We start from the raw sequence: 16511 nt of genomic DNA, 5'->3' as shown, positions 1-16511 counted from the left end.
AAGCTCGTCACTGTCCAACCACCGGGACCCTCGAAAACACTAAAGCGCCCTCCTCCGGCTGTCTCGCGCACTCACTAGCCAAGCTCTGGCCTAGGTGGCTCGCTCTAGGACCTGGCCCGTAGCCATAAGCCTTTAGCTACTACTTCATACGCGACTGCGGTGGCCTCGCAGCTTCCGCCATGCCTCGGATTCTAGCTTGAAGCGTTTGAGCGTTTTCTGTCCCGGAGAATGCAGTGCCTCGGCGGTAGCAAAAGCCAGTCAAGCACACGGGCCCCAGTCTCCCATTGTGGTTGCCCATGCTATGCCTCCCCTTCGTTCCCACCCCGCACCCTAGAAACTCTCTCAAGGCAAACCTGTTGCTACAGACACCACGGACCGCACAAAGAGTGGGACTCTATGCGACTGCTGCTGGCGAAAGCGGAAGGCTTGGGGAAGGGAGTAACGCCAGCAATAGTAGCAAATGTAGTCGTCGTATGACTGGATGGCTATCGACTGGTGTACCTCAGTGGGTGTGAACCGTCCTTTCTAGTTAGCTTTTCTTAATGTCGATCCTGCATTGCATAGCCTAGACGGACTGGTTTCGCTCGCAATTTAATGAGGAGTCGTGGGTGGCTTCGGGGATGGAGAACTCGACTAGGCTGATCTGACTAAGCTTGTACGGCTTGTCTCTCTGGGGTTATCTCGTTCGCTCTTTTCTGTCTTGCTTCGTCTTGGCCTCCTCCACAGAGTGCCGTGTTAGCTTGCTCTTATGATCCTATCAACTGCCGTTATAGTTGCGGCTCAGGCTTCTGGCCTCTGGTTTTTGGATCGTCAGGCCTCCAAGTAGAAAACTATAGGGGGGTTCCAGCGGAAGTAACTACGAGCCCCCTCTTTTGCACCAATAATGGGAACTGAAGTGCGAAGGCTTTTCGTTTTCCACCCTAAAACAGATACCCCAGGTCCTAAAATGCATCTGGTTATGCCTGTAAGTGCATGCTACCTACGGCAGTTATTGGAACAGCTGTCAGGGTTTGAGGTACAAGTGATCGTAACAGGGTCATGTGGGGCACGCGAAAGAGACTTTTGTGAAAAGCACAGAGGTCGAGAAAGTTACGCCACTCGAAAAAACTAAGTGAATAAAGTTTCTCGCTATATAGCTATCGCAGTCGGATACAAATTAAAAAATCATTGCGATGTGGCACATAGATGGCGGCTCTCTAATTCAGATGATACCGTTATTAGAGGGAACTTATATATATATATATATATATATTGATTGCATTGGTTTATTTAGTTCCTTGCGGATTCTCAATGAAAGGGCTTACGATTCGAAGTTCCAGACACTAGATCTACGCCATTGTTTCACCGTACAGAAAAGTACATAAGACATCTGGCCCCGACTATACTATCTTCGAGTGTTATGCCGCCTTAGGTGTTTTTTTTTTTATTCAACGCGTCAAAGTTATATGAAATCCGGAAAATATATCTTCACAAATACCATTCATTTGTTAACAACTTCACATATGGCAATATCTGTTTAAGAGGTACAGCTTCTGATTTGCGTATCAGAGGTGTTAAAGAACTCGCCTTGGACTCGATTGGTCTGTCTCGACGAAACAAAACAGCGGATAAGTAAGCAATGGCAAAGGGTTGTTTTTCGCTAAAAATTTGTATTCTAGCTAGAGAAAATAAGTATCTGTAATATAGGGACGGCTGATCTAGGAGCAAACTCAACCGCTTTGAAGCTTGTGATGACAATGGATTTATTATATAGTCTATTAAATAGTGACAGAGACAGGTTTTATGATTGGATAATATACTGGTCGTTTTTCTATGTGTTGTTGAATATCTTATGTGAGTGAAATGTTTTCTTAGAAATCAACGTGATAATACCCTGCATATATATACATTTTGTTACTACAGTTAGATTTGGCATTTTGAAAAACTTATGAATTCTATTGATCTCATTGATTATCGTTTCTAAATTATTATTGCTTATATTATATACTAAAATTATACATTCAACAAAGATTCTAAGATAATCTATTATAGAAGTGATTGCTTTGATCTGATAAGGCGTGTTTTTTTTTTTTGTTATACAGTAGCCTTAGAGGGACTATTTGCGTCACCTACAAGCAGTTCGTTTAACTACTCCGTTCTAATATCCCCTAATAAGTCGAAGCTAACTGCCGGCTTACCATTAGAAATCATCTGTTGTACAGAACAATGGGGTTCACTGGGTCTCACTGATGGGGTCAACTGATGTATATACAGTACATTATATGTGGTGAAATGTTATTAAGCTGAATTTAAAAAATGGCTAGATTTCTTCCGCAGAAAAGCCCCTTGAATATGTGGGGATGTTTCTCGGTGCTCGAGTAGTTGAAAGTTATTTACTGGCTCAAACGTTTAAATTGCCTATCATTTTGCAAGTTGGTCGTGGTGTATTACGGTTTCCACTGATTTCTAGCCAGTAATTTTTCAGAATGTTAGAGAGCTCCTCGGAGCGCAATACCCCTTACTCGATAGCATAAGCGGAGCAATCATTTGAACGTCCTATTTGTTTTGATAAGATCTTCGTGAGAGGCCCGCATTTTTCCTTCTTGAAATTGTAAAAAATATTTTCTGTTGAAATAATCCCTTTTCTCTAAAGAACGGGTCTCCATGTACATACAATTCATTCAACTTGCCTTTCAGCAGAAGCACGCTATATGTGTCATTGACACATACATCCAACTTATGTTTTTTCATAACTTCGTAATAAAAACACCCGACGTAAAATTATTGCGCTCGTTTCACATCTGTCTTGTAAACTTATTATATTTTGCACTATCTGATGTTTCAATGAGTTGGTTCTGGTACATCTGCCGTACCACCGTGCGTACCTTGATTTTGCTGTAAGAGACCTTTGTATAAGTTTGTATTCGGCCTTTCAGTAATTAAATGTATAAAAAACATGCTGATCATTTACTACTTAATACCCCGAATCCGCCGAAATTTTGATCCGCCAGGTCTCTAATAACGTGTACAATTGCATATGTGTACTTGGCTCATCCCCAAATCAGACTAAGTACATTTGGTTTGGAAATGATCACAGCGTTATTAGTACATCATTCTTAATAATTCTTAAATAATTAATTAAGAATTAATAAAATAAGGAAGTTGTAATCAATCTTATTGCTCGACGCTCCACAGAATTTAAAAACTTTAGTTTTCAAGTTCCAGCATCCATATTCCCATCTACAGGCTCATCAGGTTAAATTTTATCATTGACTCTATGAAACGTGTTCGAAAACTCAAATAGATCCAGGCGAAAGACCCATATTTTACAATCTGACCAACCGTGTTGATGTGAACTTCGTTCTATTATTTTAATTTAGAAGCCTTCTTGAATCTAACAGCGTGATTTGCTGGAAACTATCTAAATATATTGCAAAATACAGTCAATCGACCCTCAAGCAGTTTGGCCTTAATTAGCTATCTTGGCCTGTGCGCCCTTTGTAGATTCTGGGATTTCTATTGATATTTGGAAATTTTTTGACACAGTGTCGTCCCCGTACAATCTGTGAAACATCGGCGGAAAAAATGTTTGCTATTTCGTTTACAAACCTTTATACCAAAATAAGTAGATACCAATTTGAGGTTGCACGTTTAGGTAGCTTTTTTTTTTATCGGACCTTACCTAATAGAAAGAAAAGGTGTCACTCTTATTTGCATAGCGCGTCTGATTAGTTCAGGCCTTCGCATGGCGACCTGTGAAACTCACTCTATAGATAGGCCTACTGCTGTTGCTGTTCGAGATTTCCGAGTTGCTTCTCGTTAGTGTATAATTATTTAAGAGGACATAATGTTGTTCCATACAACAACTCTCGCTTAAGCAGATAGTCATAAAACGAGAAATACGGTTGGTATCTGATTTAAGGCTCAAAAAATCCGACAGCTAACATTTTGTTCTACGTTGGTTACGGTTTCTGTTACGGTTCCACGTTGGTAAACTCGCCCCTAACTGTATATTAAACCTAGTATCTCTATCGACAGATAGAGGTGATACGTTTTAAGTGTTTGCTCTTAATAATAAATACCTATTACACGCAAAGCTGGCTTCAATCGGCATATCTCCTACATACTCCTTCGTTTTATACCTCCGGAGAAGGTAAAGGATATAGCTAGTAGATGCGGTATTTCGGGCAAATAATGATCGATAATTATGTTGATCTGTCGAAATCATACAGGGCACAGTTTATTTGTGAGGCCTATTATCAGGTACGTAGGACCAATAGGATCATCTCTGGGGTATGATCACAGAATGATCTAGTTAAATGATGCTTAGGCAGTGCAAACATTGACTGGTGCAAGAGCTAGTTTCCGACCTTAATAATTCAAGTAATTGGGCATCATATACAATCGTGTAACGTGTTTATGTTACCAAGTGTCTGTTCCCGTAGAAACTCTAGTATGCACGTGATAAAATGTAAATATTCCAGTTAATAGAACTGAAAGGACCAGAATCTTAGAATTGTGTCGCATATGTTACACGGGTTCAGTTTATGACAGGTCTCAAACCTAAGCCTAACTGTTTGTGCTTTTCAATCGTGAATTCATTGTTAGAGGGGCGCATTTTTAATTAATATGCATTAGACCGACACTGTGCTAGACCCATATAATAACTTGTCCCGTACTGTCGCGTGCTTTGGAAACTCCTAATCGGGATTAACCCCTAAAAGGGGTTCGGACAGGTGCCATTTACCATTAAGTCTTTGACGGAATTTCGCAATTAGCAGCAGTGCGCTTAGCAGGAGCTCAGTCGCAAGACTTATACATATTCCGTTAATCTCAAGAGCCGTAACAATATAAATGTCATTGTCTAATATTTTACTGTGTATATACATTCTGCGGATACACTTAAATGCGCCTGAGCGCCCTTAATAGCTTTGGGCTCCCTTAGCTGTGTCCTTACGAGAGGATGCCTAAGTAGCCAGTCATTGTTTCATCAGATGGACATTATACAAACAACTATTTGTTTGGTATATATCCAGATGTGTATATACATATAGATATTGGAAGACATTTCGATTGTATTCCAGCCCGGTCTTCGAAAACTCGAATAGATAGGAATGCGAGTCGCGCACGGTATTACAATCCCAGTTTTACCTTACCTAGCCTTATAGTCAAATGTGTAATAACAGGCTGACGTCCGACGACTGAAGTTAACTGAGCAGAACTGACAAAGTTGTTGTATTGTTTAAGAAGCGCGAAATTATCATAACGTTTATATAGGTACACGTGGAGAGTACTCAGCAGCTGGAACAATATTCATTGGCTGTTTAATTCTGTGCGCACGTATTATTCTTATTGATAATGTTTATACGAAAAGCCTACAATTCTACGTAAAGCATCGAGAAAAAGCTTCATTTTTCGTTAAGTCTTCGTTCTACTGCTCAATTAGGCTTCGCTGCATTCTACTTGCGGAAAACATCAACAGTAACCCAGGTCGCTATGGGTTAGAAATGGGATACTCGACCTGCTTTTGTTGTCAAGTGTGTCATCTCAAGAAACAATAACTCCTGTGTACATCTCCTATAGCCATTATTGGAAGAAAGTTGTCTCTTCAGGCTGTTACTAATATCGAGTTTCCGACCTGAATATTATTGATTTACATAAGTCTCAGATAAATTTTCCTCTATGGACAGCCATATACCCTTGATTAATTTTAAGCAAGCGACTTCTACATGTAGAAGGACTTTTCGTCGTAAGTTTATCTTCTGAAAGAATGTCCGAGCTTCTTTTAAACATGTTTGAGTCCCTTAACTATGTCAACGCCAATGGGAAATGCCGATAATCACATAGGATGATAACTTGATGCCCCTAGCTCATAAGTTGCGCATTTAAGGGGGACGACTACTTGTAAAACGCTAGAATCGACCTAAATTTGAGGCTCAGGAGAACATCTATCGACATGCTCCCTGTCGGCGCCACTTAGTTGAACAATTTAACTCTCTTATCAGTACAACTGGAACAAACTAGGAACAATTCTAGATAATGATAGCCGCAAGATAATTCGTCGCATCTTTATGCAAATACAAAATTTACAGAGTAGTCACTTCCTAAAACCGTACATTTGCTGCTACTACCACAGACTGCAACTGCAGTAACAACGACAACAATAAATACGATTTCTATAGCCAATACGATACTGCTTTATTGTATACGTCTACAGTCGTATGTACTATTTATCACGATTTTGTTTCCCTATTCAGTTCAATTATAATCTATAATGCAGTTCTCCCTCATTGACTCGAATGGAAAACGAAATTTACAGGAGGGCCTTAGTGGCAAGTGCGGGAGCTGCGTAGTGGAATCCGCCGTAACCGAGAGCAGGAGCGGCAACTGCTCCATAATGACCATGAGCGAAGTAAGCAGGGGCAGCTGCATAGGCAAGAGGAGCGGCGCGGGCATAACTCAGTGCGGGAGCAGCGACTTTTGCCACAGGGGCGGCGTACGTGAGAGCCGGGGCAGTCAGAGCTGGAGAAGCAAACGCAGGAGCAGCCAACGCAGGGGCTGCTAGGACTGGGGCAGCAACCTTAGCGATGGCCGGGGCCGCCAATACGGGAGCGGCAGCCACCTTTGTAATAGGAGCAGCGTATGCTACGGGGGCGGCAGCAGCCACTTTCGTAATAGGTGCCGCGTATGCTACGGGGGCGGCAGCCACCTTCGTGATAGGGGCAGCGTATGCTACGGGGGCGGCGTGCACAGTGTGGGTCGAGTAGGAGTGAGCAACAACAGGAGCGTGAGCGACCTTCGCCACAGGGGCAGCCAGAAGTGCGGGAGCGGCGATCGGAGCGGCAACGTGACTGATGCCAGCATGGGTGGCTCCAGCCAGAGCGGCGACGACGAGCTGTATAGAACAGATAAAAAAGAATGTAGTCGTATATTACTATAGTAGCACTGCAATCATCTGATTAACTGGAGAGAGTGCGCTGAAGCATGCATGGATATATACATGGAGTACACTTGCGTACCATTGCGTTCTCTGACTAACGACATGCGCATAGACGAAGACAGGCTGGGAATGTCTAGAATTGTGTAGAATAGGTGACAAGGACAGATTTCTAAATAAGCGAATTTCGGCTCGATTTCCATTATTACAATTGGCAAAAGGGGTGCATGCACACGTAACAGTGTTCCAGAGTGAGTATCCAGATCGAGCTAATAGAAGAGGACACTAGTTAATGTTAACTTACGAAGGCAAGCATGATTGCTGTTTTGGAGCTTGTCGAATTAGACAATGAGGGTTTCGTTAGTCGGACGACTTTTAAAGCCAATGGGGCGTCCGCTTGTACAGGCGCCCCTCGCCACGGCTGGTCCATTACCAATTTCTGGGGTTCGTAGGTGATCCGCTGGCGTGAGCTTTGCCGGCGAAGATGAAGCTCTGCGCGGGGCGGTAAAATACAGTATCTTCGTGCGGTGCCGAACCGTTGCGTCTCGCGCGAATGCGCCGCTAGACCGTGAATAGATTAGAAAGAGATGTACAGAAATACAAAACAGCATCGCTACACGAAATTGCATAGTCTTTTTAGCTAGTAACTAGGGTCTCGAAGCATGAAGATGCAATAATACCAACAGTGAAAGCTTAGCTGGAGAATCGTGATCTCTAAGAAACAAAAGACCAGTCACAGACTGGGCAATAATCACAATAAGAGCTCCTTTCATGTTTTGGAACGTTTAGATTACCCCATATTAGACTCATAAAAGTGGTGTCGTCGTTGTACGTGGTTGTAATTTGTGAGGCGTGAGAACGACTTTACATCTGAGTACTTCCGAAAATACACCCTCAGCTACTGCTGTAGCACTCGATGTGATATCTACCTCCTATTATAAGTGGCTTTAGCTAGTAAAGATAAAAACGAAAATAAGGGGACAGTCGTGACGGAACTGGCAACGTGTCTTGAACGCAGCGGATAAGTTGACATTGGGTCGAATAATGGGTAGACAGATTTTCTAGGGGTAACTTTCGATAGTCTGTAGTAGTCAATGTAAGTCTAATTTAACCGTATTTCCGGTACATTAGTACCTTATCTACTTGTCAGGATTTGTTCGCCCTTAGCTTGGACAACTTAAATCACGAATGAGGTCTGAGACCGACGGCACTTTCAATCGGATCGTGCGGCATCGAAGTCTGCCTGCGTTGTATTATTGTATTATTAAATGTAACGAATTAAAAGAACAGTTGCTCTAGACGAAATGAAAACCAGTGCTGAAAACACGAACAGGCCTATCGAACCTATCTAATCGAACATCTGAGCGCAGTAGCTAACATGCATTGGTTACAGTAGCTATTTCCTAGCAGGATTTGAAACTAGATTACCTATTATTTGACGAATCTATAAAGATACCTCAAAGTTATTTGCTGTTCTAAGGTAAGTATAAGTTCACCTTACATTCACTTCATCAAATATGTGAGGAATGCACCCAGCGGTTAAGGTCTCGAACTTAACTCGGTAAGGAGTCATATCTGGGCAACGAAATTTCAATAACATCGAAATTTTGCCTCCTAGCAGAAGTCGATAGTATACATTCGGGCAGAGTGGGCGTGATTAGATAGCGTGATGTGTTTCCTATGGTAGATTATCTATGCAAGCATCATTGTTAGCAGACAATGGACGTTATTTTAAAGTCGTTTGATTGTATGGCGCAATTTCTAATTCATCTCATGGCCCGTTTTCATGTCATGCGTGATCTGATTCATGAGAAAAATTACAAAAGTTATGTAACTAAAATGATGCGTAACACGAGTCAGGTTCACACCTGCGGTATATTAGGAGAAAACGGGAGATCAAACGAGACACGGCACGGCACGTTGTCTCGAGCGACGGTTGCCACCCATGTATTAAGTGTATTAAAAAAACAACCATGCTACATATAAACAAACGTTTTATATCACAGATACACATTAGCGTAAATAGTTCCCTCTTCGAGCTAGCGCCATAAGTCGATCCGATTTAACGTTTCCTTGCAAATTTAATAAAGCTCGGCACTGCAATTTCCTGGATTGCAGCATGTACCGAAATCAATGCTCTATTTTTGAACAATTAAGAAGTTTTTTTTTCAGTGAATTCAAGCTTAAGAGCGTAAATATACAGCGTTGCGAGCGTCGTCATCCGTTTGTCTGTCGATATTATTTGTTCTGAGAAAAATTCACTATTGAAATGCATTGTTGATTTTGGCACATACAAAAACATCTACTATCGACAGTGTAATGCCTGTGTCCCTTGGAAAGTGTGGATCCGCCATCTAGCTGTTTTGCTTTCGATGCGACTGAATTGCGTCAGGTTGACGCGCATCAGGTATAACATCATATTCGGTTGGCGAAGACGTTCTAATAAATAATATATTAAGCCGGCCATCTACCCAGAGACACCACGATTCACATTTCCTACGGCAGTGGAGAACGCGCCATTGCAAACGCTAAACAACTCTATTTAATTGCCATCTTAATGTGGACAGCCGACAAATACCGAGAGATTATCCGAACGAGGAAAGTTAAGTTAGTCCGGACAATGCTGGAACATAATAGACTGCCAAAAAGTCGACAAAAACAAATCGCTGCAGTATTAACACCAAACACTGGCGAAAAACAGGAAACAAACAACTACGGTCACACATCGCCTATGGCCTTAAGCGTCAATATTATCGTTTCTAGGAGCGGGTCGCACAAGCCCCGCAGCAATTACCGGCCGTTCGTTCAATCTATCTATCTATCTAACACGGCCTGTTTGTTTACACGGCTACTCCCTGTTGGCATCAACGACAGTGACGAACAATAAAAACGAGAAAAAAAAATCCTTGAGCTTTATTAATTAAAGGACCTTGAGATCGGATCGGAACGGCCGAATGATAGAACAAGTGTGGACGAACGCAAGAACCCAACATGGCATACTACTAACAGTCGATAAACTCGATTCGACAACTCGTTCAGCAACATTTCAAATACGTTTTACTGGACATGAAAGGGCGGCCTTTCTGGGCATCTACACAGAACATGCACGAACGAACAAAATGGGAACGGGAGTTATACAGGTATGTGTCTCAGACATAGGGACAGCTAGCTCTTGCACGGAGCGTGCTTCGTACAATCCATCTGCAGTCAGTTACATGTGTACACGTTTATGTGCGAGGCTGAGATGTGTTCTTTTGATGTGCTGGTTGAACGGCTCGTCCTGTACACAAACGTATTGTTGATATGTTTTATATTACTGATATATTTCGTACGTGTGTTCGTCAAGGGTGATTTCATGCCTACGTTCATATGAAGCTTTTCTTCAGTGGCATCTGCTATTTGTTGCACGGAACATGCGCGCGAAACATATAATGGCTATTTTACTTACACAGCAAAACAAGGAATCAGGCGTTTACGGTCGAAGGAAATAGACCTAGTAAAAGGAATTGATGGTAAATTTTAGTTAAGCACTTCCTATATCTTGACGTATCTCTATAACAGAAACTCGTATACGACCAAAAAGAAGATCTGTGCCTTTAGATAATCAAGCTATTGCTGAGCGAATCTTTATACGAATAAGAGAAAAATATAGATATAAGCTGTAAATAAATCCAAATTAAACACATGCATGTATCTATTTTATCACGCTACTTAAGTAAAATGCCTACCTGTACTTGATTCGTCTTTAGATTTGTTACTGCGCCTTGTGCATAGGAGCTTCCCAATAATACGTCGATGGAATTACCCGAAGTCTCGCCATAAGGCTGGTATCTCAATAGACTCGCAATGGCCAATATTCTGGAAAGGCTACACTTAGGATTAGATCAAAAATAACTTTCTATCGTTATTAGATAGGTTTTTTTTTCAGTTGCAGAGTGTTGTCTATATTCAACAAGCTTCATCTTTGTCAAGCGATGTACCTGTTAACACTTACTGTGATAGAAGTCATGTTAGACATTTATTAGTTTTAGTGTGACTACTCAATAGAAAGGAACACGTTAGCTATGATTAAATGAGGAACCTTTACTATATATAAAGAGAAACAGTTCTGTATAATTTCCAATTGGAACCCTTTCTTTTTGAAATCTAGGCCCTAAAGACCTATTTTGTTAGAGACGTTGTACGCTATCCGGTCTAATTATGCGCACACAGAAGTTAACTTGAGCGTGACTTTTATGTTGAAGCGAAGATTAAATCATAATCAATTCTATCATAGTTAGCTTTCAGCATCACTTTCTAAATTCTCCGAAGGACCACTAGGATATAGAAACTACCTAATTGATTGGCGATATAATACTTACACCTAGGCAACTCTTATGTTTGCTCGATAGGGCGATCAAATTAAGTGATAGCCATTTGACCCATTTCAATATCGTTTTTACTTACGAAAACTCAGGTATAAAGTTCTAAGGTGGATATATTTGTTTCACAGAATGGAATATTCCGTTTGAGGGTCGTGTTCACCCCTTCATTGTGCTTAGTCGAACTGGATGCAAGCGCTATGGTTTTTACGGTTAATGGTCCCGTAACAATGTCAAACGGCTGACGTTTGGCGCAGAACGAATTGTCCCCAGCTGAATTCGAGCCGAACATCACAGCCGGCTTCTAACTCGTAAATAGTTTATCGAACGTTCTCCATTTACTTAACTAAACTGTATGTTGGCCTTTCGAGTCTACGGCCAAAGCCGCTTCACACAGTAACTTTTACGGGTGTCCTAGTATCAACAAGGTACATTTTTCGATTTTTTAGATCAACTATAGGAAAACTGTGAGTTAAGTATGGAAAAGTCCGCAGAAAAATTTGTCCAGTAGATCGATTACGTCTTGCGAACGCTGGCTGAACAATCTGAACAACTATAGTCCCTGTATGATTTTTTTCGGTTTCCATTTGCTCCTTGAAGCATATCGATATAGCTTCTTATGAGATTTACAGTGGTCATAGGGAGAGAAAATGTTTCTTTTCTTTTTTTACTGATTGTGCAACGTCAGAACGATAATTGTATTCTAAAGGCTCAACTATGCCGCGCTCGAAGTCCTTACAGCTGATTTTATTTTCTAAGTTTGTGTAGTGCCAATGTAGTCCAGAACAGGATCCTCTTGCACCTTGTCCTGATCGACGCCATAATGGACCCCACTATAATGGTCCCCGATTACAAACATTCAAGCAACTATCCTGTGGCTATACAATTCCTTTTTTGTTTTTCGAAATCCCCTTCAGCCAGATTGTCTGTTTTTTGTTACACTTACTCTGAAGTTTTCATGAAGCTGGTACCAAACAAACTTCAGGAGCTGCAGTCAGACGAAGCAATTGAACTAGCTCTGCCGGCGCACTCTCTGTCGGTCGGCAGCTACTCATATTCGCCAGGTCGCCCCCCCGTTTACCTCATTTAAGGGCATAAGCGCTCAACATATACTTGCACCGGTCACTGGCTAGCAACAAATGCAACGTTCGGTTGTTGCCTGCTCTTTCCCTCTACGGTTATTGCTCGCGTTGAGCGTCCTATTTATGAAGCTGGTTTCGGCCATGATAGCATGTTGGAGTTTAGGAGAACGGCGTGTTACCATGGGAAATGCAGATGTTGCAGCCGGTGAATAATTGGGGCTGTAAAGATTAAACGATTATTCCCGCTTGGCAACCGTGAAATGGAATTACAGAAGCAGTAGATGGCGTGCCGCGTTGAAAGAGTGGCATATGGGCAGAGTTGTGCTCGCAGCGGAGTATTTCGGGGGTTCAGCCGTGCTGTGAGTACGCCTGACATATTTACTCGGAAACTGTTGACTATTTCGGAAGATCTACGACGAGCAAAAGTGGACAAGAAAAATGACGAGCGTGCGTAAAACGTCTGTGATGTGGACAACGTCTTAGCAAACATTAGCAAAATACAACATGACTGATATTAATTATACAAACATGCTTTCGCAATAGAAATAGAAGTTACATCACAATAAGTTTAGTTTTGTATCGATAGCTTTTTCGAGCACGTAATTTTGAAGGTTTGTAAACATCTAGCATTTATAACATATACTTATTTATGTGACCGGACAAGGGGCTGGGCCTGTATGAAAAGGATATGACGACACTTAGTGGTACGAATAACTTCTATGGCTCTATTGTCAAGGTAGACTAATATCGACAGCAGCAATTTTAATGAGAATTAAATATGAGTGTCGGTCAGGCATGAAGGTAGTGGGCCTTCTATCATAAGGCATCGCACTTTACTGCACCTTACTTATCATTGTTTTTTTGTGTCATAAGTCTGTTTTTCGAAGCTGTCCTCGGGGCCCTTTGAGCACTGATACTTCTTACGTCGGCCCTGTCGAATAATAGTCAGGCGAAGTGTACACTTCGTCGCCTATATGCACATAACTCGAATGTACTTCGTCTGCCGCAGAAGGCCACTTACACGTTCGTACAAGGCTTATATTTGATTTCTTCTAACTTCAATTGTTCTGCACGGACCACCATACGAACAGCCAGCCATCGGGTTTATTGGAGGTCGATGAACCTTTTTAGTACGTCTGGCAATGGAACATATACGACATGCCACAGATCATGATTGTTACAACATAATTAGTTTTTCGTTTTTCAAACAGGATTCATATCGTCTATACATACTTTTCTTGTATTGTGTAACTTGAATGTCGAATAACTTCAATATGGCAGACTCTACCTATCGGCAAAGACAGAAAACAGGCATTGTATAAACAACGTATCATACAACAAACAAAAATCACAAGTATCCGTGTCTAAAGTTAGATCAAAAACAAAAAAAAAAACACGAAGTCATAACTTTGGTGGTAGAAATTCGTCAGTGTTCATCAGCGCCAGTCATTCTGTTGAGTTCTATTATTTGTTCGTTTGTAATTTCTACTGTACGTTATTACAGGCGTGTATGGTCGAGTTACAGTCAAGAGCTTCAACGCGACGCTACCTATTCTATCGAAGAGAATGAGGCCTTTTTTGATTCTGGTCCTTCCTTTTGAAACGCCTAGGCTACATCGCCATAATTCTTGCGACAGTTTGTGCGTGTCATTGTGCCCAGTCATATGGCCCTCTGCTGTTCGTTGTCTCTAAACAGAAGTACATGTTTGAATGTAATCGTTATCTCTATAAATACTATGAAACGATATAGGGCTGTGCAAAAAGGTGCGATTTAGAGTCGATTTCTGTGTAAAATATAGTCAAATCATCGTCTAGCAATTCGCCTATAGAATGTTATTTTTTCTTCTTTTTTTTTTTTTTTTTTTTTTCTGTCGTTGATTATTCATCACGCTTTCCTCAAGTATTTTTTTCCGGTGTTACTTTTAGCAGACGATGCCTGTTTGTTCAACCCAGAATTACTGTAAATACAATTGTTCGCTTAAAGTTCGTTTAAATAACAACGATATTCATTACTGCGGATAATATTTCTCTGATAGGAGCACGCAGATAGCAGGCATCGACAAACTACAACGATGTTCTATTTTATTCGTGTTATCTATCCTAATATATACAAAATGAGCTTACGTCTTTGTTGCTATATCAGAATTCGTTCTCACGAAGTGATGCCATCAATTGCTTGTTTGCCTATAACAATTCTCTGGGCGGTCGGCATCGGCGTTGCGTCACTTTGACTTTATCCAGCACCGGGATAAACGGCCGCATTTACCCTTGAGATGTCCCCTAGATCTATTCTTTTTTTTTTTTTTTTTTTTTCTAAATTACCAAAGGCTTTTACCAAATAGTCCCGATTTAAACCGGCTAAGGCCATCTTCCGACTGAAACAGCTGCTAACCACGATATTCACAAAGTCCACAAGGGCCTTGCAAGTCACGACGAGTTTTACATTTACATATGGTTTGAACATATGCTAATTGGAAACGACCGTCTAACGATTGATAACCAAATTAGTTTAGCGCGAAGTTTATTTATAATTGTGTCGTATTCGAGAATTAGAACATTGTGCTAGCTATCAACAACTGAAACAATACATACAGGGGCTCAGCTTCTTTTTTTTTTCCGAGTATCGTTCAAGGATGCGTTAGAGTATGACGAAAGGTAAATGGATAGAATCATATTGTCAGCTGTAAACCAAAGTGTGCCAGATATCAATAGAGAAAGCCATGGGAAGCTACTGAATTCTCTCTCTACTCCCATATGTAAAATACAGACGCTATCAAGCTAACCGTAATCTCCCAAGAAACGCATTACGCACCCTTCCCTAGTAAGTAATCTTACATTTTTCATTTGCTAGTACTTGGCAACGCCAATTACTCCGACAGCGTCATCGTTAAGAGTTACCACCATCAGTGCTGTACCGCTTAGATCAATGCTGGTCTCATTCTTTATAGCATAATATACAAGTTGGTGGCAGATTACATAGATAAAGTGTTCTACATCTTCGTTTGGAATAGCTAAAAGTTTACAACAAGGTCTTGACCGCATCAACGGGGGCTCCATAGTGGAATCCTCCGTAAGTCAAAGCTGGAGCGGCAACAGCTTTATAGTGGTTAGGAGCGAAATAGGTTGGCGTAACAGCAGCAGCATAGGCAAGGGGAGCCGCCGGGGCAGCAGCAGCAACCTTTGCCACGGGGGTGGCATACGATAAGGCTGGGGCAGCAGCGACCTTTGCCACGGAGGTGGCATAGGATAAGGCTGGGGCAGCAGGGACCTTTGCCAAGGGGGTGGCATACGATAAGGCTGGGCCGACAGGGACCTTTGCCACTGGGGTGGCATACGATAAGGCTGGGGCAGCAGCGATCTTTGTTACGGGGGCGGCGTACGATAAGGCTGGAGCGTATGAGAATGTCGGAGCAGCAACGGCAGGAGCAGCCAGGACAGGAGCTGAAGCAGCCAGGACAGGGGCTGGGGCAGCCAGGACGGGAGCTGGGGCAGCAAGGACGGAAGTTGGGGCAGCCAGGATAGGAGCTGGAGCAGCTAGGACAGGGGCGGCAGCTACTTTTGCTACTGAGGTGGCAGCCACCTTTGCCACGGGGGCGGCGTGGTGCACGGTTTGGGTCGTGTAGGAGTGAGAAATGACGGGCGCGTGAGCAACCTTTGCCACAGGGGCAACGAGAAGGGCGGGGGCAGCCGCGTGACGGACGCCAGCCTGCACGGTAATAGCAAAGGCGACAACCGCGACGAACTGTGAAAAAGATGAACACAACAAATTGAACAGAGAACACTGAGAACGGCTGTGATTTAGGGCCGTATTCTCCGTAATCTCATGATATTTGTGAGGTATAATAAAGAAAGTAACGAGTACAATAAATCAGTTTGTTTCCGTGCTTTCATAAGACGCACATATCCATGGGGTCAAAAGAGGTTCGCGACATATTCTATAGCTAATAAAAATACCGATTCGTAGCAGCACTTACGAAGGCGCGCATGATTATTGTTCCTTATTTACTTCGACCAACGAAGACGATGCTCAAAGAGCCATTACACTTGCTTTTTATACAGCGCGACACGTTCTATCGTGCGACAAAATGAGTAGCGTTCAGGTCTAGGCAAAAGAACCAGAAGGGGGGCTCGATTTGTTCGTTAAGCTGTACA

The 16511-nt window shown here is 42.1% G+C and overlaps 1 protein-coding gene across 1 annotated transcript; it reads right to left on the bottom strand.

Annotated features, from left to right (window-relative positions):
• Positions 1-6147: 6147 nt before the first annotated feature.
• Positions 6148-16488, bottom strand: LOC111249901 (uncharacterized). The gene is made up of 4 exons (XM_086986835.1): positions 16334-16488; positions 15383-16101; positions 7221-7491; positions 6148-6874 (listed from the first exon to the last, which is right to left on the bottom strand). The coding sequence occupies exons 1-4, from the start codon at positions 16343-16345 to the stop codon at positions 6293-6295; spliced, it is 1584 nt and encodes a 527-aa protein (XP_086842961.1). The 5' UTR covers positions 16346-16488; the 3' UTR covers positions 6148-6292.
• Between the last annotated feature and the right edge of the window lie 23 nt (positions 16489-16511).

Source organism: Varroa destructor, unplaced genomic scaffold (assembly GCF_002443255.2).
Source record: "Varroa destructor unplaced genomic scaffold, Vdes_3.0 BEIS01000004.1, whole genome shotgun sequence".
Lineage (NCBI taxonomy): Eukaryota > Metazoa > Arthropoda > Arachnida > Mesostigmata > Varroidae > Varroa > Varroa destructor.
Note: the sequence above shows the minus strand (reverse complement) of the source record. Positions and strands in the feature narration are given on the sequence as shown.

Bases quoted from the DNA above. Each gene is read 5' to 3' on its own strand.
- LOC111249901 (XM_086986835.1), bottom strand. The intron at 7,492-15,382 runs GTAAACTTTTAG...CTCTTTCTAATC, and splicing joins GATGCGGTCAAGACCTTGTT to TATTCACGGTCTAGCGGCGC. The intron at 6,875-7,220 runs GTAAGTTAACAT...TGTTCTATACAG, and splicing joins CAGCAATCATGCTTGCCTTC to CTCGTCGTCGCCGCTCTGGC.